The 26242-nt window shown below is 43.8% G+C and overlaps 2 protein-coding genes across 5 annotated transcripts in view; one reads left to right on the forward strand and one right to left on the reverse strand.

The window, feature by feature from the left end:
- RNF115 (ring finger protein 115) overlaps positions 1-1301 on the forward strand; it is a 90759-nt gene extending 89458 nt beyond the window's left edge. For both annotated transcript variants that reach the window (XM_053890378.1, XM_053890382.1), the window contains one exon: positions 8-1301. In XM_053890378.1, coding sequence (XP_053746353.1) covers positions 8-139 — 132 coding nt within the window. In that variant the 3' untranslated portion in view covers positions 140-1301. The remainder of the gene's footprint in view (positions 1-7) is intronic.
- Positions 1302-7498: 6197 nt separating this feature from the next.
- Positions 7499-24936, reverse strand: CD160 (CD160 molecule). Of its 3 annotated transcripts, none has more exons than XM_019436515.2 (5): positions 24773-24936; positions 15377-15521; positions 14367-14693; positions 10026-10160; positions 7499-8171 (listed from the first exon to the last, which is right to left on the reverse strand). In XM_019436515.2, exons 1-5 carry the CDS (start codon positions 24818-24820, stop codon positions 8164-8166), a joined length of 663 nt encoding a protein of 220 aa, XP_019292060.1. In that variant the 5' UTR covers positions 24821-24936; the 3' UTR covers positions 7499-8163. The 3 variants fall into 3 exon arrangements, with proteins under 3 accessions (XP_019292060.1, XP_053746377.1, XP_019292061.1); XM_053890402.1 differs by lacking the exon at positions 24773-24936 and adding an exon at positions 23945-24445 and having other exon boundaries at positions 15377-15646; XM_019436516.2 differs by lacking the exon at positions 24773-24936 and adding an exon at positions 23945-24440.
- Between the last annotated feature and the right edge of the window lie 1306 nt (positions 24937-26242).

Consider the following 26242-nt stretch of genomic DNA (forward strand, 5'->3'; position numbering starts at 1 on the left):
GTTGCAGCATGACACGTGTCCTGTGTGTAGGAAGAGCTTAAATGGTGAGGACTCTACTCGGCAAACCCAGAACTCTGAGGCCTCTGCAAGCAACAGATATAGCAGTGACAGCCAGCTACACGACCGATGGACTTTCTGAAGCTGAAAAGCCCGCATCTGAGCCACAGCTGTGGTAGTCTTCTTATCACAGCTGTCAATTGTATCAAAACAGAAAAGTAGTAGGTGGATTTAGGAATCGCATAAGAAACCCCAGCCCATAATATTAATGCAGTGAGTGTTTTTTCTTCTCTCAATTTAAAGTTAGTATCTACAGATGGAATTGTATCTACAACCAAATGCCTCTGATTCCTGAATTCAGAGTGATACTTTTATAAGTGTGAAACTTGATTATGTGGGTTTCCCCTGCCAGAATAGAATCACTCTACCTTAAAGTCTAGCGAGGGTCCCACCATCTGTCATGTTACCTTGTAGTGGATGTTACCACTTCCTGATCTAACCTCCAGCCTACCATTAGTGTATTTGATAGTAGATACAGTGGAACCACAGCCCTAAAGTCCTGCTGATAAAAAGTCTTCCTGTTTTAATTGTACAAAAACATCTGCTCTTGGCCACATTAGCCACCAAGCGAGGTCAGGTTAATTCAGGAATCTGAGACAAATGATTTTGTTTTTGTTTTGAATCCTCAGAAAATCAAAGAAAAATTGGTGGGGAGGAGAAAGTGGCTTATCGTTGTACTCTCTGGTTTTCTCATTTTAATTTTTAAAGACTACTTCACAAGGTGCAGTTTCTGCAGAAGCCAACATGACGCATCTTAGAAATCTTACGTTGGTGGGAATCTGATTCTGGTTCCTTTTGGAAATGAGTTGGGCAGGATACAGGCACAGAAGGACAGATATTTGAAATCTTTAGTTCTGGAGCTTTTTTAAATGACCCGCAACTCATTGTTTACTGCCTTTTGTCATGGGGACCTTAAAATAGTTTCCCTCAGAAGAGGAATTACTTCATTACTGCTTCTACAGCCAGTTCACTGTTTTTAGTAATTCATTGGTCTTCAGAAATTGAGATTTCACATTGTCTCATTTTAATTTTTTTAAGCCCTTTTTATCATCTCTGAAATCTTTCTGTTCTGCTTGGTTCTGGCTGTACTTGGAATCAAACTGATTATTGTGATCATGCCCAAAACAACTTGGCCTTGGAGAGGTGGGCCTTCGATTTTCAGCCTAACAATGTCTCATTGCACATGCACATGCTCTTTGAAGCATTTAAGTGTTTAAAGTTGAATAAATGAAGACGATCAAGAATGTTGTTGGAACTTCAAAGTCTCAAAAGGAAATGGTGGGGACATGTAACCACTGTTAGTGCATGTCACAGGGGCCCCTGTTTGGTCACATCAGCCCTTCACAATTTGGAATGAGCAGAACAAGACGGCCACTCTTTGATGAGTCTCTCCCTTGGCTACGACTCTTTCCTCAATATTTGTTGGCCATCATACACTGGTTTGGGGGTGAAGGAAGGGAGTTAGAGATATCTTTGATGGAGGGTAAACATGTAGGGGAGGGAAGAGAGAAAGTGGGAGAATGGCTTGCTAAATTAACAGCCTGCCTCTAAAATTGTCACCACAAAGGTATGATTTAGGTTGGGCCCAGAGGGAATAAAAGATGTTTTCTCCTGTGTCTCTCATGTCCTACATTGGCAGAGATTGTTTCTTTGGAGACCGTGAACTATTTACTGTGCACATTGATGGGTAGCCTCAAACTGCACATCAGTTTTGAATGGGGGACAGGGTCAAGAAGCTGGGGGGGAGGGGAGGAGGTATATTCTGAATATTTAATGGCCACTACTTAGATGGAGAAAGGCCATGTGCTGACAGAGCACATGGTAGTTTTCAAGTAGAACAGCGTTTGCTGTGTCAGAAAAATTAGGATAATTGTGTCCCTGTTAAGAGTCTGGAGATGCCAGGACAGGCCGTTGTATTTTTACTTCAGCTAGAAAACTGGAGAACAAGAGCAGATCTGAGTCATTTCACAAAGGGTCAGAAACAAAGTGGTAGGTACGGAATTACCTTTTTAATACACAGAATAGCAAATAGTGTCAGTCTCAGCTGAAATTTTCTTCACTTGTTTTGCTCTGATAGAGGGCATGAGGCTTTTTTTTTTCTTCCTGTTTCCTGTACCCCTCCCACTTAATGAGTCTTTGTGTTTTATCCTAGGAGGTATCTTGGAGTGCCAGGTTAATTTAGGTTAAGGTGTGGACTAGGGTACCGTTCTCCAGAGAAACAGTCAGTAGGGCAATAAGGTGTGTGTGCGTGTGTGTGTGTGCACGCGCACGCACACACGCTTAGAATTTTATTATAAGGAATTAGCTTGGGTGATTATGGAGACTAAGAAGTTTTCAAGATCTTGATCCAGCAGCCAGCTTATGGTGTAGTTCTAGTCCGATTCCCAAAGGCTTGAGTACTAGGAGAGCCAGTGGTTTAATTCCAGTACAGAAGCTGGTGGAAATTTTGAGAACTAAGGAAAGCCTTTTTAGTTTGAGTCCAAAGGCAGGAAAAGACCAGTGTCCTCACTCAGGCAAGAGGCGCTCCCCCTTGCTAGCAGAAGCGTCAGACAATTTGTTCTAGTTGAGCCTTTGACTGTTTGGATGAGGCCCACTGGCACTGATGTTCTTTCTGAGAGCAGTCTGTCTGCTCTAATCAGTCTACCTATTCAGATGTTAACCTTACCAGAAAAAAACCCTCACAGACACACCCAGAATAACGTTTGACCAAATATTTAGGTACCCCTTGGCCCAGCCAGGTTGACACATAAAATTAACCATCACAGGAGGAAAAATAGAAATGATGCACCCAGCAGAGTGATACTCATCCCACTTAAATTTTACCAAGTAAACAGTGTGTCTGTATCAGAAATGTCTGCTTTGCTTAGAGGCCTCAGTACCAGGGTTAAAAAGTGAAAGAAATGTAAACGGAATGAGAGCCAGTTTGCTGTGTACAGCATACATCTATTTTTCTTCCTTAACCTGAAATAACCTGGAAGAAATCTGAGATGCCTCCCATTCTAGGAAGAAACATTGTAGATTCATTAGTCTCACACCAGAACATGGCTACGGCTAAGAGTTTATTTCCAGGAATGCTTTGCTTTTAAATGTTTCAAACAGTTTAGATATAGTGCCCAAGGTGGACAACTACATAGCCTGGACTTTTCAGATGTTCGTTCTTTTCCGGTTGGAACGCTTTACAGACTCAGGAGTCTGGGGTCTTAATAGCCAAGGAGAGAGATTTAGCTCTCCCTGGTTGTTAAAGAGAAGAGGAAACAGGTGCAGTTTCAGATCTTGAGTCCTTCTACTTGAGGCCTTTACATTCATACTAAATGGCCTGTAGGTTCCATGCAGAGCTAAACAGATTGTTTTCTTATTCATAAATGTCTTTTCTTTATTTTCCCTTTGTCCACTATCATTTGAAATTAGAGGGGAAGAAAAGTATTTTGGAGAGACCACCTAGAGCTTGGTAAATTTAGAAGTTGGGAAGTAATACAGGACAACTCCTTACTGGCCGCCAAGTGATGATCGCTTCTCGGGTAGTTTTCCCCCCGAGGGGTTAGTCTAACTCTCGTTCGTATGGGTCAGTTCTGGCTGGACAGAACTGCTCAGTTAAGTGGGAAGGACAGAGTGGTGAACATTTAGCTGGAATCTCCAATGTCTTTAAAGTTTCTAAGCTAACAAATTGGGAGCAGGGAGGAGGAATAAACCTGGCTTCAAAAATTCTGTTTCCCTCCAAGCTCCTACTGTCAGTTCTCTGAAGAGTTGGGAAATGTGGAGGATCCAGATGGCAGCTTGCCTCTGTTGCTATAGCTCCTGGAGTCTTTCCTTACAATGTTCTGATTTATAATTAAAAGGAATTACTCTGGGTGGGGGATGTGGAGATGGCTATGAATTAAATAGCTTCCTTAGCTTATTAGAAATTTTAGTTGTCAACAGTTGCTGTCCAACAGTTAAGCAAGTGCTTGTTACATGTTTTCTTTGAGCAATACTCTCTCTGATCCAATAATTAGCTCTCAAGTTCGAAGGACTTTTTCTGGGGAAGAATTTGTTTCTTTTTCGCAACAACTCTCACTTTGGTTAGGTAGCTAATAGGAGAAACAGATTCCGTGTGTGTGTGTGTGTTCATAGACACACACACACACACACACACACACACACACATATATATATGCACATTCACACCAGAGGAACAAAGGGCTGTGGTGGCCATTGAGGTCAAGTTAGGAGGTACAGCAGAGGGCTGGGGCCTCACACTCCAGTTCTCTCACTGTACATACCTCAGACCCTTGCATTTCCATAGTTCTCTGCTGTGGGGCACTGTTTGGCTTGGGCAGACATCAAGTGTTGAGGGGAAAAATGGCTTTGAGGAAAGAGTATTCATCATTCTCTGCTTCTGTAGTATAATTAGTTGAACACAAATATAATTTTCTATTGATTTTTAGTTTTAGTTTTTTTAAATACATTATTGATACAAAATTGACTTCTCTTGACCTTCTGCATGCTTCAGTTTCTTTCTCCCTGGTGTCCACATGCTCTTTTCCTCAAGGAATACAAATTATAAATATGTCCGTCTTAACAAAAACTAATCAAGAGGGAATCATAGTTTGTGTCTGGTTTTGTTTTTTTTTTTTTTAATTTTTTTTTTTAATGTTTATTTATTTTTGAGACAGAGACAGAGCATGAACAGGGGAGGGGCAGAGAGAGAGGGAGACACAGAATCTGAAATGGGCTCCAGGCTCTGAGCTGTCAGCACAGAGCCCGATGCGGGGCTCGAACTCACGGACTGTGAGATCATGACCTGACCCGAAGTCGGACGCTTAACCGACTGAGCCACCCAGGTGCCCCTGTGTCTGGTTTTAAACAACAACAAAACAGCCTTTGGGGCTTTTGGAAAGGAGGGGCTGTTCAGAGTTTTTTTTTATTATTATTATTTTAAATATGAAATTTATTGTGAAATTGGTTTCCATACAACACCCAGTGCTCATCCCAACAGGTGCCCTCCTTGTTCAGAGTTTTTAGAGCTGATCTAGAAAGGCCACTGACATCTGTGAAGGAAGACAGATGTTAGGAGAAGGAGCAGGGCTGGTAAATAGATAGTCAGATGAGAGGGAAAGCCCTCTTTGGCTTCTGAAGTAGGGACATGGGAAGATAAGAGTGCTTTTCACCAGAATAAACCAACAGGGATTTGGGAGTTTGGGGACTAGCAGAAGAGCATACTCTTTTTTTTTTTTTTTTTTTTTTTTAATAATTCTACACTTGTTTTTTGATTTTACTTTTTAGAGAGAGTACGAGTGGGAGAGAGGGGCAGAGAAATAGAGAGAGAATCCTAACCCTCCACACTGAGTGTGGAGCCCGAAGCAAGGCTCGATCCCATGACCCTGGCATCATGACCTGAGCCAAAATCAAGAGTCAGACACTCAACCAACTGAGCCACCCAGGCACCCCAGGAAGCATACTCGTATGGAGAGTTTCCAGAATGAGTCTCACGTAAGTTCTGAGGCAGGAACTTGAGGGAATATATCACAAGTGGCCATCCTGTGGGGGGAAAGTGTAGCTTATAGTAATGTCAGCGTCTTAGCACTCAGCCTGGGAAGCACAGGGCTGCTCCAAGGGTTTAAAGGAGACTGTGTACAAGTGGAGATGTTTTCTAGGATCCACTTAGAGCCCTTGTCTTATCCAAAGGACATTATGAGGTTTTGATCTCTCATACCTGCCAGATACATGGAATTATAGTCATTCAACTCTAAGATTGTATACATAAAAACTTTATAACGTTTTGCCAAATTGCACTTAGTTGGTATCCACGGAAGTAGAGTCTATATGTTTGTTGCCTTTCCTGTTTCAGCTGCGTATTTGTGACTCATGGGGTGTAGGATTGTGGTTCTTTACCTTTTCTAATAAGATGTACCAATTTTAGGGTCCAAAAATTATTAGACTCCTCATAACAAGATGATTGTTGTATTTTTAGGATTTTTTAATGAAAAAATACATAACAAAAGCTGCTGTGATTTCAGTAATGCTTTTATTTTTTTTAGTATTTTTCATTAAGTTTTTTTAAATTTAAGTAATCTGTACACGCCATGTGGGGCTTGAACTCACAACCCCGAGATCAAAAGTCATATGCTGTTCTGACCAAGCCAGCCAGACGCCCCTCCGTAATGCTTTTAAATCAGTTTGTCTTTATTAGTAACACCATAATCTATATCCAGTTGAAATATAGTATATAAATATTTGTAAGCTAGTATTATTTATTCAGAGTGAAGGTAATGCTGAAGTCAATTCTTTGTAATAATTCCGTGGCCTCACAGAGGTTCACATTCCATGCATGGGTTGTGAATCACTCCTATAGACTGAGGTTAAGATGTGTGTTCAGAAAACGACCTATTCATGGATGGAAATTTGTAGGCTTATTTGAAATCAGTGGTATCAATAATTTTTGAAGGCAAGATAGAAGTATTTCACATTTCCATTTTAACCAAATCTTTAGATAAGCAGAATAAACAAAACAAATTCTTTAGAAATGAGACTTCTAACTTACTGTTGCTTTACTTATTCTGCTTAGTTCAAGTCAGAGCTAATAGTCTAATGTTCTTGAATGTCTTGACAAGCTTTTGCAGCAAGCATGTATCCTTTTACAGATATTTATGTGTGACCTATATTAGTATAGCAAAACGGGTGAAACTTTTTCCATAGCTTCTTTGTGAAATTTCCAGTGATTGTGTAATATTGACAGATTTCAGAAGATTCTTTGAATAGTAAAAAGCAAAAGATGTCATCCATGTGAGCTTAAAATTTAGAAACACAGAACATACATAAAACCGGTAGAGAAAGATTAAAGTGAACATAATATAATGGAGAAAGCTTTGGAGACTTTGGAGTCCATATTCAAATGGCTTTAGGTTTAAAATCCAGAATCTCATTTGAACCTCAGAGCGATCCTGTGGAAACGGAAGATAGCGTAGGCAAGATCCCATTTACAGATAAGTAAACAAATAGCATATCAAAATTTCATTGGCCCAAGGACCCAGAGCTGGTACATTGCAAAGCCAGAGTTTGAATCCAGATGTTTTGACTCCATGCCTACTCTTTTTACCTCCATAAGGCACAAAATCCAAAATCCTTACTTAGTTCGAGGGTCAAGCCATCACTAATAAGGGTCTAACCCATCTTTTTCAGCCTTTTCTCTCCCTCTTCCCACAAACCGTAGCTCCCACATTTGGCAGGTCCTGGCCAAGGATCACAGGTAAGGTGTCTGTTTGCTTTTGATGGCTTCCCATTTAGCTCCAGTTAAATTGTCTGTGTTCCTATCTGTTTATTCACAAAGTTTCTCCTGTCAGGAATATCCTGCCGTCCCCCCAACTCCTTCTCTCACTCCTTGCTTAACTAGGACAAGAGGTCATCTGTCCAGAGAGAAAGACAAGAGGATTTGTGACTTTAGGAGAAAAGAGAAGGCTGCAAATATTGCTTTGGGCATTTATTTAAAAGGAAAGAGATGTGACCAAAGAGATGGACAAAAACATGGTTGAAGCTGGGCACTTATGCTCCGTGTTGCGGCTTGGCACACCGCTGTTTCTTCCTTCAGCTGCGCTGGGTGGGGTGGGGGGGGGGGGGTTTCTGCCCAATGCCAGGGTCTCTTCATTTCCTTGCTTTCGTGCTGAGTCAGTCACTGGCTCTGGCTTTCTTCTCCTACCTATCTTTGCCTGTTTCTTCTCTCTTCTTTCTAGTGTCAAATAAAAATCTCTTCCAAAAAAGTTGGTGTTCTCATTTTGTTTGGCTTCCTTGTTTACTGTGTTGGAGGAGGGGGAAGGAAAACGTTTTTCTTGGGCACAAAACCACACATACTTACCCAATATTTGAGTGAGAACTGTACATCGTCCACTTTTGTAACAGCTGTTCTTTTAACTGGTGACAGGGTGGGAAGAAAGCTTTGATCTGGTGGTGAGGAGAGCAGGTCAAGGAATACGCTCATTTGACCCACCTTCTATTCCCCAGATTCTTGGCGTATTTAGCATCTCTTTCCCTGTGCTGTCTTCTTCTCTGTATGTGGCAATGTGAAAGGCAGCAAGCTACAGAGTCAGGCTAATCTTGCCGTAACTTTTTTTTTTTTAAGTTTCTGGCACAGGCTTACAAAGCTGTAGGAAGAAAAAAGAAAGTTGGTATTACTGCCACACAACTTAGATACCCGATGTAATTCATTATTTGGTCCTTGTGACTCAGGAGGGAATGGAAAGGAAAGAAGGAAGGGGTTATATGAGTTGTATCTTATTGCTAACATTGCAGTTGCGTCCTCTAGCAAATCTGGCTGGTTTTGGTGGAAGTGGGGAGGACGCCAACCTTTGAGGTCTCTTTGCAGGAAAGTAGGGCAATCAAAGAAATCAGTGCCACTCAAAAAGTTGCAGGTGGATTCTCCATGTGTAGCACCAAAGGCTGGCACAGTGTTAGGAGAGGGACACTCACTGAAGGTGGTTTCATGAGCGGAGGGAGGCCCAGAGATCCAGGGAACTCCCTCATCATTGTTTCGATCATGTGTAAGATGGTAACTTGATCTGCGTGATCTCTTTGGACCTGAGAAAACGTGTCCAAAAGGATGCCTCCTGAACAGTGCCTCTTCCGTAGTTCTGCTAGGTCTTGAGTTGGGGGGAGAAGGATAAAAGGCACCAACTATCAAAAGTTCATTCTTAGCACCCGATTGGAAAGGGGAAAGCAGAGAGATTCTTTGCTCTAGCATAACTTGGAAGTCAAAGGTGGTAAGCGGTCATAGATTGCAATTTCCTTTTCAGAGTTTTTATTTATGAAGAAATGACATTTATTTTACTGACAGAGTAGCCCGACCATCGGAGGGAATTTAGATTCAGTAAAGAATTCGGTCTAAAGGGTCAGACTGCTTGATATTCACCAGTTTCCACTTGACAACTGTCACAGGCTTCCATTTGGCAACTCCTTGCCAAGGATCACAGATAAGGTCTTTTGCTATTTTGCAGTTAAGGGACTGGAGTAGGGAGTTCTAGGTGGTCCTCTTTCTGGAAATGGGAGGAGGTAATCTCAGAATGGGGAGGGTGGTAAAGGAGAGAGAGAAGGTGCTTAGCATATAGTAGGTAATTACTGAGAGCATACGGTTTTAGAGTGAGAAGGTCCTGTGTTAATACCCGTGAACTGGAGAAACAATCTCTTTGTGCCTGTTTCTTGATCAGGGAATGTTTGCCCAGAACAATGAGATGAGGTTAGAATCCCCATATGTAAAACCTAACCCATCATACGAGTTTTCTTTTAAAAAAACGAATTTATTAAAGCTTACTATGTGCCTGGTACTGTCTTTGTTGGGGTAAATGCATTTATAGAGCTTACATTCTGGTGGCACACGAACTGTGGTAGTTATTGATTAGAGGAAAGCTTAAATAAAATGGAATTAGGAATGCCAAGGACAGGCAAAATCCTGCATCAGTGCTGATTATACAAAAATGTAATGGCAAATCATGAGTTCCAGTCTCTGTTACCTAATAGGGAAATTTGTGATCTGCAGAGGACTCAGTTCCAAGTGTTTATATACTCTGCCCATCACCCTTTGCCAAGGAGCTGCACTTCTACAACCCACCTCCAGACCCAGTCTGTCTCTTGCCTTGTTTTTCACCTAATAGGTAAATACCTCTTGCCTTTACTTGTAGCCTGCTGTTGGTCCAATGGGGAGAGGCAGCTGTATTTATTTATTTGCCTCTCCTACGAGTTTTATTTCCTAACAGGTCTGACCTCCTATCCAGTGGAAAATGTGTTTCATCCATCTTCCTCTGGGTAATACGAAGTCTTGAGTCCCTTTGGACCAGTTTTGCTCTCGTGTTGGTTCGATGGTTTCCTGTGGACGGCCAGGGCTTGAGCAGCATTTCAGTCTCCCACTCTAGTCTCCCTTTCCACCCATCACCTCCTGGAGGATACTCTAGGTGTCAAAGGTGTAGCACCCTCATTGTAGGTGCTTCAGGCTCTTCTGTACATACCTTGAAGGGCCAGCAGGCTAGTGGCCAGCATCACCCAGACCTTTTGCAGGAAGCCTGAACTGGGAGTGCCTTGACTGTGAGTGAACTCGGGGTGTCTTCTTTGCTTCAATCCTTTGACTGTGTAGTTCCCTGCCTCTGGTTCAAAAGAGAATCAGTGGATCAGGTGAGGGTTTCAGAAATCATTAATACCTCCTTTTGCATCATCTCAGGACGGTTGGGGTTTTTTTTTTTTGTTCGTTTTGTTTTTTGTTTTGGTTTTTGTTTTTCGTTGTTTGTTTGTTTGTTTCATCTCCAAGGATAGCTCTCAGCACAATTTATTCCCCAAATAAATATTTTTTAACATTTATGGGTAGTGATGATGATTTACTTAATTAAGCAGCAGTGAACTGATACAGAATCTACTGTGTGTCACACTGGGGATACAAACAGGCCTACCTTAAAGGAACTTTATTTATTTTTTTTTTTTTCATGTTTTATTTGAGAGAGAGAGCATGAGCAGGGGAGGGGCAGAGAGAGGGAGAGAGAAACCCAAGCAGGCTCTGTGCCGTCAGTGCACAGCCTGATGCAGGGCTCCAACTCACAAACCATTGAGATCATGACCTGAGCCAAAATCAAGAGTCAGACGTTTTTTAACTGAGCCACCCAGGCAGCCCTTGATTGTACCTTTTAAAATCTGTCTTATTTTCTTAAAAAATGTTTTAATATTTATTTATTTTTGAGAGAGAGAGTGCAAGCTGAAGAGGGGCAGAGAGAGAGAGAGGGAGACACAGAATCCGAAGCAGGCTCCAGGCCCTTAGCTGTCAGCACAGAGCCTGACACGGGGCTCGGGCTCATGAACCGTGAGATCATGACCTGAGCCAAAGTCAGACGCCTAACCGACTGAGCCACCCAAGCGCCCGAGTCTTGTTAGACAGCTAACATAGCTTAGTCACCTTGGGCTTGGTTGCCCCCAAATCTCATTTAAAAACTATCTTCTGGAGTGTGTCAAGCAGTTTAGCAGAAGTTAAAATCTTGGGCTTTGGAATAGATCTGGGTTTTTATCTACCGTTTACTAGCTGAATGAACTTACCCAGATTAGCTTTGAGCCTGACTTTTCACGTGACAAGATTAGGCCCAACCTCAAAAAGGCCATGAAGATCGAAAGAATTGATCTATCATTCAGCGCAATGCCTGGCACACAGTAAGCACTCAGTAAATGGTAGACATTGTTTACAGACACTATGTTACCTGTCCAGCTTTGTTTCACCCTCCAAAAGGAACCTCATCTCTGCATTTGGTGAGCACCCATATGTGCTGACACTAATACTTAAATATACCGAGAGGATGAGAAAGGCATTTTATCTCACAGCCATCACAAGTAGAAATGCTTAGGGTGTATTAGGAGAACGTGACTAGGTTATAGACTACATAGATCAGCTTATAAAGGAGAAGGGCTTTTCTGCTCCGATTCGGTTCTGCAAGCTTAGCACTGTGCCTGTGGGATGCACAATCAACAGGACAAGTATGAGAAGAACAACAGAGGAGTTTCCACTAGTAAAGTCAGCTGGAACAGGATTCACATAAATGGTAGAATGAAATTGTATAGAGCGTCCAATACCAGGCAAAAGTGATTCAGACATCGTCCCGTAGACACTGGAAAGCCCTTAACATTCTGTGAATAGTGGTGTGGCATGTACAAATTAGCATTTTAGAAAGAGATCAGATAGCAATGTGGATTGAAGACAGATGGTATTTAGAGTTGATGGACTATTAGGTAACGGCTCAGTTCCAGGTCCAGAGGTAGGATGTGGGAGGAGAAATAAAGATGAACGAGACACACTCGGATTTCAAGGGGCTTGTCAGGAGACTTGGAATATTTTCAGTGTGAGATGATGAAGACTTGGAAAACCCCTTTGGGAAGAAAGGAATGAAAGTAGGAAAGAACTAGTAGTATTTAGTAACTGACTGGATGGGGAAGAGAAAAAAGGCACCCAGATTTCAACTGTAAATCACAGGCAGAACTAGGGTCTCAGGTTGAATGTGAGGAGATGGCAAGCGGGACAGTTGTCAGTGAAAACATTAAATTGAAACTTAGGAAAGAATTTAGAGCTGGAGAAATTGATTCGTGGGTCGGTTTGCAGGGAGGTGCAGGTTAAAATCAGGAGGGTATGAGAACTTAGGAGAGACAGCACAAAGATCGAAGAGGTGAGGAGTGAGTGAGGGAATGAATTCACACGTTTGAGAGGTGGGAGGAGGAAACAGTGACAGATGAAGAGAGAACAGACAGGAAACCTGGGAAGTACAGAGTCACAGAAGCTGATAGAGATTGGGAGTTTGGTAAGGGGAGGAATGGGAGGGCTGACTGGAAGCAGGGTCAGAGGGGAAGGTACCAGGAAGCAAGGAAGAAACTCTAAATCAGTCTAGACTGCGGTAGAAAATGTGGGTTAACTGCTAACCATAGGAGATGATGAAAGCATTTGTTAAAAGGTTCCAGGCTGGGTTTTTATTTGGGAGGGAAGTAATTTATTTCTATTTTTCTTAAAGTTAAAACATAAGATAGTACTTGAAAGTTCATAGAGCATAATAACAGTGTCCTTTAGTCTTCCTATGCTTATTCCCTAGAGACAACCACTGTCAACTCTGAGCTGTTTCATTCACCATATTCCGAAATAGTGTGCTTATATTGCCACTTCTTGATAATAAAGTTTAGACGTTATTGATTTTCTGTTAAAGAAGATGAGGATATGTTTCTCTTAAACCTCTACCTCCTTCCCCGTTTCTGCATCTTTCACAAATCATTATATTACACATTTTAGTTAAATTAATTTTTAGATGATCTGGTTTCTGTAAATGTTACCTATTACAGAGCCAAGTTGTGCGCCATGGTTAGGCTTCCTTTTGTAAAATTTAGTGTTTTCCCTGGAGATAATGAGGACTTTAATTTTTTTTAACCAGGCAAAATTTTCCATATCTGTGTCTTTAATCCTTCATCCAATCTATCACAGGCCTTCAGAAAGAAGACCTATCAATTCAATTTTTACCTACTATACATCTTCCAGAGTCCCCTTTCTCTTGTTCCTTTTGGACTAATTGCCTGTTTTGGCCCTTTTCCATTCCAGGGTTTCCTTATCTCTTTTCCCTATTAGAGTCCTTACTTTCCTGGATCCCATTTTATCCACTCTACCTATTTACTTTCCTGTTTTTTTGAAGCAGACCTCTGGTGGCTTCTCAAGATCACATTGATGGCTTTTTTTTTTTCTTTTCCAGTCATTGCATGTCTGTCTTTATTCTTTCCTCACATTTGATTGGTAGTTTGGGTATACAATTCCAATTAGAACATAATTCTCGGGGTGACTGGGTGACTCACTCAGTGAAGCGTCCGACTTCAGATCAGATCATGATCTCAGAGTTCATGAGTTCATGAGTTCAAGCCCTGCCTCAGACTGTGCTAACAGCATGGAGCCTGCTTGGGATTTTCTCCCTCTCTTTCTACCCCTCCCCTGTTTGCTCTTTCTCTCTCTCAAAATAAATAAATTTTAAAAAGAACATAATTCTCAGTTTTGAAGGCTTGCTCCTTTCGGAATATAGAAACACAGAGTCACGCGCTGTGGGGTATATGAGGAAGTCATATATAAAGCTGAGGCTGGAGTAACCATATTTAGGTTTTGTCAAAGTAGTAACAGAATAGGGGAGTATGCACAAAATGAAGGAAATATGCAGAGATGAGAGGCCTTGCTGCCCCAGAGACATTGAGATCGTAACTCTTTTTAAGTTCTGTTGGATTTCTGGTTTCTGATTCCAGCAACAAAACTCATAAATGCCAGCTATGCTTCCTGTTTTATTATTTTTTTCCTTTTAACCTATGGCAGCTTGAGTGGGTTTCTGTTTCTTAAAACTAAATGTTCTTAAGACAACCATCCGTTTTATCTAAAATCCATATCTATCACAGCCTGAAGGCTCAGTGCCTATATTTAGAAATAGAACCACATTTGTGAGAGATCTCTGAATCAGAACCAAGAAGCCTAAATTCCAGACCTCTATCTGCTTCTACTGGCACTGGTCAGTGAGACAAATTGAACAATTTGCTTTACCTTCTTGTGACTCAGTCTCAGCGTCAATAAAAATTGAATGGCTTACCTCAGTAAGATTTTTAAAATTAAAGACAAAATGAGACCACTTTTGTATCCATGCTTTGAGGAGAGGTGGCATTTGCTGGTGGGACTGGTGGGAAATGACCGAGTCATGGGAAGGACTCTTCCCCCAAGGAGACTCCTACCCAGGACCCGAAGTAACTACTTCTGGCTCCAGCTGCCGACCCTGCTTACTATCTCATCTGGTGGCATTTGGGAGATCAGAGCTTACCTGTGACTAAAACAGAGAAAAAGTGGCCCTGAAGGCGCATATCTGGCCTCTGGCTTGTGGCACAACACTGGTAGGTCCCGCTGTCTGATGGTGTGGCATGGTTTATGGTGAACACCAACTGAGATGATCTTTCGCTGATGCCATCTTCCCTGGGATCCTGTCGAAGTCTCAGTTGCCGCAGGCTGGTCTCAGGGAAACAGCCCGAAGACCTGTCCTTGCACAAAAACACTATAGCACCCTCAGCTTCTTCTTTTGTATGCCGCAAAGTACAGATCAAGCTTAATTGCTTTCCATCCTGGGAAAATGAGCTGAGGATGTGCAAGCACCCTGGAAGGGGAAGGGGGAGGAATTAGGCCCCGGAGGCCAGGTATACATGGCCGACTAATTCATTCACAGAGAAATGTTGAGCAGACGTGGAGGCTAACAGACATTAAATACCACCCCTTAGACGAGTAGTCTACAGCCTATACCCCTATCTGAGGGAGACCTGCAATCCCAGTTATTCATTAATTCAGAAATGACTTCTATTTTATTTCTACTCTCCAAATGGAACTTGCATAGGACCTTTACTAAAAGTACTTTTGTATACATCTAATCCTTGGTATAGCCCTAGACACGTGTTGTTCCCATTTTATAAACTGAGGTACATGGGGGTTAAATGGGTTATATACTTGACACATATTGTAGTATCTGAGTCTCAAACCCGGGATTCATAAAGTTGGAAATGTGTAAGATGCTGAAAGAATCTTCGATTGAGGTCCAGATTACCAGGCTCTCAGCAACACATAGCAACACACAGGGGCAGAATGTCTGATGGGGTGGGCAATAGTATTCGTTTTAACAAAAAAGAACATGAAACTGTTTTTGCCCTTTCACTAGTGTCAAGAGGCAGTGGGTTCTTTTCTTCCCCACCAGAGAAAAAAATCTTGGGATCCATCCCTTCTCACGAGTACAGGATTTTCCCTGATGGCTGTCTCTGCTCTGGGGATCTGGGGGTGGGCTGTCCTCACCACCAAGTCGGATGTCCACCATTGCCAGCAGAATGGCCAGGACCAAGCAGCCTCTGCCAGGTGCCATCAGGGTCCGGCACGTTGTCAGCAGCTGCAGAAACTCAAAGCAAACGTTGGCTCCAGTGATGTCCTTGGCCTCGATTTCCTGAAAGCACATGGGGATTCCTAGACAAGGCCTTCCGGGCTCCAAGACCATCTCCCTGTTCCAGGCACTAGCTTAAGTTGGCTTAAGTCAGGTGGAGGAAGGCTTGGGCATGAGGGTCCAGCTGGCTGGGAAATGAGACAATTTATCAAGTGAGGTATGCTGGAGAGGAGAGAGGACAAAAGAGTTAAGACACCTATACAGGGAGACACCAAAGGCTCTATTGTCAGAATATTTTTTTCTAAATTAAGTTGGATTACTGGGTCAACGAATATGAATGTTAAAATTTTTTTCTGCTGGGACGCCTGGGTGGCTGAGTCGGTTGAGCGTCCGACTTCAGCTCAGGTCATGATCTCACGGTCTGTGAGTTCGAGCCCTGTGTCAGGCTCTGTGCTGACAGCTCAGAGCCTGGAGCCTGCTTTGGATTCTGTGTCTCTCTCTCTCTCTGCCCCTCCCCTGCTCATGCTCTCTTTCTCTCTCTCTGTAAAAAATAAACATTAAAAAAATTTTTTTTAAATTTTTTTTCTGCTATATATTATCAGATTGCTCTCCAAAGATATGGTTGAAATTCAGATGTTCAAGAATGTGCTTGTCAGCACTGGATACTGTCATATTTTTTCCAATTTGATGAATTGGATCAATTTGAGATCTAAAAAATTAGATCTCACTGTTGTTTTATTTTGCATTTCCATATCTAGTGAGGGGGAGGATCTCTTCATACATTTATTGGTCAATAGTATTTCCTCTTCTATGAATTGCCTGTTCATTTTTTTTTTTTTGCATTTTTTTCAAAATCACCTTTTTTAAAAAATCAGTTTTTTCTCTGTTAGAGATAGTAACCTGACTTTTTTGTTTTAACAAATATTTTCTCCCAATTCATTATTTATCTTCTGATATGATGTTTCTTTCCATCAGGAAAATTCACATGTGTGTGTAGTTAAATACAGTGCATCTATCTTTTCTTTTAAGTCCTCTGTGTTCCCTGTATTAAGAAGTTTCCCTCAGGCTGGACTTACAGTTTTCTTCCAATATTTTTATTGTTTTACCGTTTATATTCTCTCATCCTAGCTAAGAAAAAGTATTCTCATGTCAAAAAAACCCAAACTGAACCAAAACAGTATATTGCGAAAAATTTCAGAAATGAAATTGAGGACAAGGAACAAGCCACTATAACTGTAGGGGTCCGTGACATCATGACCTGAGCCGAAGTAGGACGCTTAACTGAGCCACCCAGGTGCCCCCTATGCATTGAATCATTTTAATCTTCACAGATACCTTTACCTCCTCTTTTTAGGTAAAGATACTTTGCATTTCTTTCCTTCAGAGTGTTTCTTAAATTTTCCTAAACCTAGAAAACTTGGTGGCACTCTGATCCCAACTCTTGATGATTCTGTGCTCTCAGGCTTGTCTCAGGTCCTCACTTGGCCCGTTCCCTCACCTGTAAAATGAGGTGGCTGTCTACTTCAAAATATTGAAAAACAAGCCTCAGCAACACAGATCTGAATGTGGCATTCTCCCCAGTTAAAAGATCTCAGTGACTCCACACAGTTGATATTTATCATTCTTCTGGCTACCCAGTAGTATCTTCTGGTGGAACCACCCTCCCTCTCTTTTCTCCTCTCAGTACCTCCCTGTGAGTCCTCATAGAAAGTAGAGCTCCGATGCTCTCTTCAGGAGCCCAAAGGACCGGATACACTTTTTTCCTACCCTCCGAAAGCTGGGGTTGGGCCAATGAGGTGTTCCCATCAGGCATTTGGGTCCTGAGGACATGCTGCAAAGATGAGGTAGAGGTAGAATGATACTCCCTGGTGGGATTCCTTCCTAGTCTGGTGCTTCCTCCTCCCACCCCTGAATCACCATCCTAGCCGACCCAAGATACAATTCACTGAATACCCTAAGCAATTTCAAACCTGCAGATTTCTGCGCATTTTGTCTACTCTTTCGGAGATGCCTTCCTTTCTGTCTCTGCCTGAGAAACTCTTTTTTTCATTTCTTTTTTTTTTTTTTAATATTTATTCATTTTTGAGAGAAGAGTACAAGTGGGGAGGGGCAGAGAGGGAGACACAGAATCCGAAGCAGGCTCCAGGCTCTGGTCAGCTCAAACTCATGAACCATGAGATCGTGACCTGAGCTGAAGTTGGATGCCCAAATGACTGAGCCACCCAGATGCCCCTCTTTTTTTTTTTTTTAATTAAAAAAAAAAGTTTATTTATTTATTTTGAGAGACAGAGAGGAAGAGAGAGAATCCCAAGCAGGCTCTGCACTGTCAGTGCAGAGCCTGATCTCACAAACCATGAGCTCGTGACCTGAGCCAAAACCAAAAGTCAGATGCTCAACTGAGTCACCCAGCTGCCCCTCTGCCTGATAAACTCTTAATCATCCTTTAAATTCCAGCTTATAGCCCTATAAGGGGAAACCACAATAAAATAAAATGAAAATAAACTAATGGAATAAAGGGAAAATGGAGGAAAGTGAAAATTAGGAGTAAGAAAGAAGAAAAAAATCATAAATGTAATTGAAACTAAAAATGAAAAGGGATATTTTTGTATTACCTTAAGCTGAAGAGTTAGAAAATCTTGTTGAAATAAATAATTTTCTATGAAAATACAAATGGCCAAATTGACTCAAAAAAATAGAGGAAACCTAAAGGGCCCAATGACCATGGAAGAAACAGAAAATTATTTGGTACTATCTTTCCAGAAAGCACTACTTTGGATAGTTTATAAATAAATTCTTTGAGATATTTTGATGTTGTTCAAACTGATAGCATAGAAAAAGAAGGAAATCTCATTTCTTGTTACTAACACCAAAACCTTAAAGCCTAAAGAAGACTGCAGACCAATCTGACTTATATGAACATTCGTGTAAAATCCTAAATAAAACGTTAACAAACCAATCAAGCAGGATATTAAAAATGTAACACACCATGACAAATGGAGTGGGATTTATCTTAGAAATTCTTGGATGATTCAATATTAGGAAATCTATTAATATCAGTTACTATGTTAATAAATCAAAGAAGAAAGTCAATATTCTGATAAAATCTCATATTCATTCCCATGAAAACTCTAAGGAAAATGGTGACAGTTGAGTATTATTCAACATAATGGAGAAATATATATCTCAAATAAAATTTTAGAATCATATTTAATGGTAAAATGTAAGATCATTTCTATTAAGATTAGGAGAAAGGCAAAGGTGCTTCCTATTACCTTTATTATTTTCTATTTTTCTGGGAACATTAGTCATTGCATTTAGACAAGAGAATAAAGTTAAGGGTATAAATACTGGAAATCTTGAGGCAAAATATTTCCACTTGATGTAACTTTTTTTTTTAATGTTTATTTATTTTTGAGAGAGAGAGAGAGAGAGAGACAGAGTATGAGCAGGGGAGGGGCAGAGAGAGATACACAGAATCTGAAGCAGGCTCCAGGCTCCGAGATGTCAGCACAGAACCCGATGCAGGACTCAAACCCACAAACTGGGAGATCATGACTTGAGCCAAAGTCAGACACTTGACTGACTGAGCCACCCAGGCGCCCCTGATGTAACTTGCATTTGGAAAACCCAAGAGAATTAAGAATATTAGAAACAATGAAAGAATATTAGAAACAACAGATATTCAGGGAATATCTGAATAGGCAGTTCACAAAATAGGAAATGTAATGAAAAGTTGTTCAGTCTTAATAGTAGGGAAGTGCAAAGTTTTAAAAGTTCAGAGTCCAGAATTTCAGAATTACCACCCAACAGATGAGTACAAATGAAAATGATCAATAAATCCAATTCAGGGTGCCTGGGTGGCTCAGTCCATTGAACGTCCGACTCTGGCTCAGGTCGTGAGCTTGTGGTTCGTGAGTTTGAGCCCCGCATTGGGCTCTCTGCTATCAGCGCAGAGCCCACTTTGGATCCTCTATCCCCCTTCTCTCTCTGCCCCTCCCCCACTCATGTGCACGCACATGCTCTCTCGCTCTCTCTCAAAAATAGATAACCATTAAAAAAAAAATAAATCTGATTCTACTGAGAGTCTTAGGAAATACGTACAATAGTTCACCCTGGGTGAAAATATACCCTGTACTTTTGGCTCTGCTTATAGAAATAAAAACATGAGCGTGATGGAATATATGTTTAAGGATATTTGCTGCAACAGTATTTACAATGCCAAAAAACTAGAAAAAAGGTAAACACCCATCAGTCAGAGAATGGTTGAATAAATTATGGCATATCCATAGTATAGAGTATTATGTATTTATAATTTACATAAAATAATAAGATAAACATATAACATAAATAAAATTTAATCAGATACTCACAAAATAAATACATAAAATTATAAATATTTCCTGGATACAACTGTTAGTCAGAAAATATGGTAGAAGTAGAAATGCCACTCATAGCAACAACAACAAAAATCCCATAAAATTCCCAAGAATTTAAAATGTAGCAAGATTGTATTAGGATCTATAGGATAAAAACTGTGAAGTGCTGTTAGCAAAAGAAAATCTAAATAAAGACAATTGTTGATTTTCTCTATACTTCTCTATTAATGTGCCACGATCCTAATAAAATCCCAGTGGTCTGGCCCCCAGTGCTGCTGCCCTAGCCCTGACCTCTTGTTCCCTCTCCTGTGTTGTTATACTTTCATGCTGTTCCATGTCTTCATCAGAATGTCTGGCTGACTCTTGAAGCAAAACATTGAAACATTTAGTGACATGCTTTTGTGTCTAGCTACAAAGTAAAGTCTAATTTGAAAAGGAAGATAAAGAAGGATTGCAATTACTCATTTAGCCTAGGTTTGTAGTTAAAAGCATAGACTCTGGAGGCATCTAGGTGGCTCAGTCAGTTAGGCGTCCGACTTCAGCTCAGGTCATGATCTCACAGTTTGTGGGTTCAAGCCCCGCATCAGGCTCTGTGCTAACAGCTCAAAGCCTGGAGCCTGTTTTGGATTCTGTGTGTGTCTCTCTCTGCCCCCCACCTCCCACCCCACTCACGCTCTGTCTCTTTCTCTCTCAAAAATAAATAAACATTAAAAAAAAAAATGCATGGGCTCTGGGGCCAGACTGCTTGTGTCTAAGACCGGATCCAAAACTTACTAGTTGTGTGACAGGCAAGTTTCTTAGGCTCCTGGGACAGGAACTGTGCTCAGCCCTTAATAAATAAATGGGTATATTTGACAAACACTGAACACCTCTGATGTGTCAGGCACCATAGAGCACAGAGAGATCATTAAAACTGAGGCAGACTGTCCTAGTGGTTCTATGCAGCCTTTAGTCAGAAGGACAGGTCTATAATCTGGCTTTGACACTTACTAGCTAGCTGTGTGATGTTAGGCAAGTTTCTTAACCTCTCTGAAAAACAGCTTACTGAGCTATAAAATGGTGCTAATATTCTCTTCCCAGGGCTGTTGTTGGGGTTAAAGGAGGCAACCACGTAAACTAGTTACCTGGTATAATGCCAGTATAGTGGCTGGCATAGAGTAAGGGCTCAGTAAATGTTAGCTATGATTATTTTTATGCTTCCTCATATTGGGGGCAATTTACAGTGTCCCATGCAACATCCAGATACACAATTGTGTTCAGTTCTTCTAAAACACAGCTATTATGGTTATTTAAAAATCTGTCACTTTTACTAAGCATATGGAAGCTTAGAGAGGCACTGTGAGTAGCTTAAAATCACGGCTTCTAAGTAAAGGAGCTAGGATTCTAATTCCCAAGGTATGTGAGTCTTTCTCAGGTCCTTTGTTCCTCTTCTCACAGCTATCTAGCCATTCAGGAACAGCTGCAATCCAAGGAGGGCTTTGATGACAATAATAAGGTCATAAAGTATATCAAGGAATAGGAAAAGAGAAATTCTGAACGAGGGGTCTGGAAAGGCTGCAAGAAGGGAGTGCAGTTAGGCCTTGATAGATGGTTGCTGACTTTGGGGAGCCGGTGGTGAGGGCTGGGGAGATTTGGCCTCCAATCCGGGCTCTGCATTAGCTGTGATATGTTGAGAAGGTCATGTTCCTTCTCTAGGCGTGTTTCCTGAGGGACTGGTGCAGTGGGATGGGAGGGGGCGGGGTAGGGACTGCTTCCAAGAAGAGAGCTGCAGACTGGCGGGCCGGCTGGCAGGCGACAGGCCTTTCCCTGTGGCTGGGCCTCGCGGTGCCTAGGGCCGAGCTGGAGCAGAGAGTGTAAGTCTATCGTGGGCGGTTCAAGAGGGCCGGGACGGGTGGGGGCCACGGGGGAAAGGATGCTCTTGGGGTAGGTGACCTTGGTGCCCGGAGTGGGGGCACCCCGGCGTGACGCGGACAGGGCCCGGCGGGGTAGGCACAGCCGCTTCTGCACTCTGACCGCTAGAGGGCGCTGCTTTCCAGATGGAACCGGGAAGGCCCGTGAGCCGCCGGGGCGCGGGGCAGGGCGTGCTGCCACCCGCGGAAACCCTGAACTACTGGTGGAGGTGTAGGGGGTGCAAGGTCGCGTCCGGTGGGTCCTGGGGGCGCAGCCTGTGCTAGAGCAGCAACTGGCCCTCCACAGCGGGAAGAGATGGTGGACAGGGAAATGGGACTCTCTGGGCGAGCCCCGGAAGCGGCAAGGGTGACAGGTGGGGATGGCATCCTCAACTTTCAGCCTTCCCTGGGCCCCCTGAACTATGCTGGCTGCCTAGGGCCTGTGGATGCGGAGGATGCGCCTCCGGAGGTAAGCACCCTCCTGGCCCCCGACCTTGTAAGGTGGGGCACGTGAAGTCCCAGATTCCAATCCAAGCTTCCTGTGGCCTCCGGCGCGTTACTAACCTTGCCCAGCCGCTCATTCCTCTTGTGTTTAAAACTCCCTTCTGCGAAATGTTGCGATAATTAAATGATACATGAATCTGTGCCCGAGGTTTTCTGGGGCGTGGGGACTGTCGCTGGTGGGGACACGACGGTAAGGAAGAGGCTCTTCTCTTTGCTGCTAAAGCCCAGATCTGACCTCTCAGAGGGGCTGGAAGGTTAGCAATCAGCCTCACAAATACTTGTTTGCAACTTTCCCACGAAGCTGAAAATGATGCCCCCAGACCCAGAGATGGGATTTCATCCGCCTCAACCCCGACTTCCTTAAACTAGAAACAGATTAGTAAATACACTGAGGTTAGCATATTAGGAGGCCCTGGAGCAGTTGCCTGCTTTCTCAGGCTTGTGGCTCTTAACCTCCTGGGCACACCTAGCCGGTAACCATCAGTAACCATCATAACTTCATAGTAGTGATGAGCGTAGGCAACATTTTGAGAAATCCGTGACAATTGTAATGAGATGTGAAAATATTTCTGATTTCTGTTGATGGCAAATTCTGTCGAGGCTCGTTGCCGACATTCATAATCGAAGCAAAGGCTAACTTTCAGCTAGAGACTGGTGGAAATAAATAATGTTTCTCCCAGATTCAGGAATCCCATGAATGGACCCCCCAGTTAAGAATTCCTGTAGAACAGGCTCCTCGTTTTGCCGTTAGGGAAACTGAGGCAACCAGCTCTCCTGATTTCGAAGTGAAATGTCTTCCACTAAAGTGCATAACTCTGGAACTTGGAGGAAAAATATTTATTTATTTAATTTGAGAGAGAGAGAGAGAGAGAGAGAGAGAGCTCAAGCAGGGGAGAGGGTCAGAAGGAGAGAGAGAGAGAGAGAGAGAGAGAGAGAGAGAGAGAGAGAGAGAGAAAATCTTCAGCAGGCTCCATACTCAGCATGGACCCAGACTCAACTTGAGCCCACGGCCCTGGGATCATGACCTGAGCAGAAATCAAGAGTTTGATGCTCACCGACTGAGCCACCCAGGAGCCTGAAGGGAAACTGTTTCTAAACCATTATTTTCACCCTGAAATTCCCAAGTTGACTCTCCAAAACATGCCAGTTGGCCCGAAGCCCCCTCCTGTTGGTGTTACCCCCAGAGCAAACATCTGCAGTGTGAAGTTCCCTCCGGGGTGCCTTACAGGACCAAGGAGCCCTTGTCCTAGGCCAGGCTTTGAGGGATTCGGAGGAGAGTTGATCCAAAACTTGGTAACTTCCTCTAGTAACCACCTCCTTTTTCTTGGTGGGAACCACCCTTTGTCACTCATCACCTGTGAGCACTGAACAAAAGACAGTGGCCTAGAGGCTCCAGGACCACAGGAGAGGCTCCCTCACGTACAGTTGCTTCAAGGAGCTCGCCCAGATTTCCCTGCCATGAACACACAGTACGGTTCTTTCTCACTTGAGGTGCCAGAATGGGGCCCGTACCCCTGAAAACCTGCAGGGGAAGGGCGAGCATGGTGGCCCAGCTGGCACCGAGTAACACTTCTGTTTCCCAGGCTCCCGAGGGTAAAGGACATTTCAAAAATCAGGGTTTCTCAGGGACCTCACCGGGAGCCTGTCCTTACGTGAGCAGTTCTGTCAACTGTCCCACCCTGCTCCTGGACCCCGGGTCCCCAGCGGGCCTTATTACCTCCGGACTGACGTCCTTCTTTCTTGCTCGTAGGCCAGGGGCTCTGGTGAAGGCACTTTGATGGAGCCTCAGCCCCTGACTTGCTCCCCGGGCGTCTCCCACTTCCGTCACTGCTCACACCTTCACGGCTGGTATATATGGTCTTTGAAAACCACAGCATGGGTTTTTGTAGCAGGCAGGGGTCGGCCTACTTCTCTCTCCTCCACCCCCACTGTGCCTTTTTTTTCTCTACCACCCCATCCTCTGCTCCTTTCTCCTTTTCCTCTTCCTTTCTTTGTGTGATAGGGACAGACTCTAACTGTCTGCTGAGAGGGCTGAGAAAAAGTGCTCTTGGAAATTGCTTTCTTCACATTCGGGGACAAAGGTTTTTCACTCGGTGATTCAGAATAAAGACAAGACGGGTAATAGAATGACTAGGAGATGTAAGGACAGCCACGTGCTGTCAAGTATAAAGAAGAGTAGCAAGTCTTCCTGAGAGACTTAAAGACAGAACAGAGTAGGGGCACCTGGATGGCTCAGTCGGTTGAGCGTCTGACTCTCGATTTTGGCTCAGGTCATGGTCCCAGGGTTGTGGGACCACACAGGGTTGTGCGTCGGGCTCCACACTGAGCGTGGAGCCTGCTTGGGACTCTGTCTCTCCCCTTTGCCTCTGCCCCCTCCCCCTCTCACACACTCTCTCAATCTCTCTCTCTAAAAAAAAAAAAAAGGACTGGGCAGAGTAGAGAGCAGCTCCAGGCTGAAGGGGGAGAAGGAGGGTGGGGCTATGAGGGAGGCTGGGGCGGGCACCGGAGACAGGGAGCGGGGCAGCCCAAACAGTCCTGTATGTACCAGTGAGCAGGTGGGTGGCTGACCTATGACCCCTCGAGCCATTTCCATTCTGCTCTGTTCTGTTCCTTCTTGGTCACTGGTGGCTGGGGGGGATTGCTGGGATTACTCCTAAACTCTAGTGTTGTACACTTTGGTGGGAAGAGCACCGATCTGAGTGAGAGTGAGAAGCTTTGGGTCCTAACTTCTGCAAGGCTGGGCCAGGCTCCGTGCCAGGGGGCACCCAGAGCAGCAGGAAGCCCCGTGGTTCTGCAACTAACAACCGGCATGATTGCTAACCAATGGCAGGCTCCCCAGGAGCCCAAGAGGTGTCATCAGAAGTGGGGTTGGGGAAATTTTTCATGACTGATCTAGAGTCACTCTCACCCGTGTGCGGCCAGGGAGTTCCTGGTCTGGGGCCCTCTGTGGTCCCCAGTAGAGTGCTCTGGGGTCTGAGGTCCTTTGAGGAGGCCCCACCAGAGTCATCGTGTTGTCAGGTGGACAGCCATCAGTTCTGTCTCCTGATTCTGCTACACTGCTCAGCTTTCACAACACAATGTGCTGGTTCCTGGGGGATAGAAACCAGTGTCGGGCGTTGGGGTGGGGGGGGGAGGCCTTTGCTCCCATCTACGGTCTCTCACCGCCACCCGGGGCACAGGCCGGTCCACCGCAGCCCAGAGGATGCCTGGCTCCACGGATGTGAACTGCTGAATGGGGCCAGGGGTTTGCTAACCCAGTCCCCACAACAGTGGTCACATTCGTGACTTCTCTGTTCCTTCAAATGGAGATTTGTCCACGCTTGTCTCTGTGGTTACTCAGAAGGCTGGCCATGACAGCCTTCAGCCTGTCTCATCGGCCAGGGGGCTGTGCAACAGTGAGGAGGATGTTGAGGGTAAGAGGAGCTGAAGGTGAGAAAGCCGTGAATATGCGAGATTGGGGCCCCACGAGCACCTGCGGACACTCGTGTGTTTGCACTTAGTTGCAAACCCCGCCACTAAGTTGCACTTAGTTGCAAACCCCTCCACGTTCTGCAAAGAGCTCAGGCGTGAAACTGAACGGCAGAGGACTGCTCTCGCACCAGTCGGGGAGCGTCTGTCCATCGTGCAGACACTTGCGTACGTGATTTCCTTCAAGGGCTGCTTCTGCTCCCTCCTCACTGAAGCTGTTGTGTCCTGGGCACCGTGGGGTTGGCATGACCGAGCCCCGCCTGGCCTGTTCTCCAGCAGAGCGCGCTTTGTTGGGTCTACGTGGTGTGGGACGAGGCAGAATGTGCCCGGTGCTGTAAGCGCCCCAGAAGTGGGAGAAAACCCAGGAAGAAGAGACAGAAGGGAAGAAGAAATGGAAACGGCCCCCGTGCCAGACAGGCGCTTTAGTGGACAAAGTGACATTTGAATTGAACTTTTAAAGAAGGTAGGATTTCAAAAGGCAGGGGAAGCATTTTTCAGATGTGAGAATGATAGGAACATACAAGGTGTAGGGGGCACAGCGGGCTTG

The sequence above is a fragment of the Panthera pardus genome, unplaced genomic scaffold (assembly GCF_024362965.1).
Source record: "Panthera pardus isolate Hobbes unplaced genomic scaffold, ASM2436296v1 HiC_scaffold_11, whole genome shotgun sequence".
Lineage (NCBI taxonomy): Eukaryota > Metazoa > Chordata > Mammalia > Carnivora > Felidae > Panthera > Panthera pardus.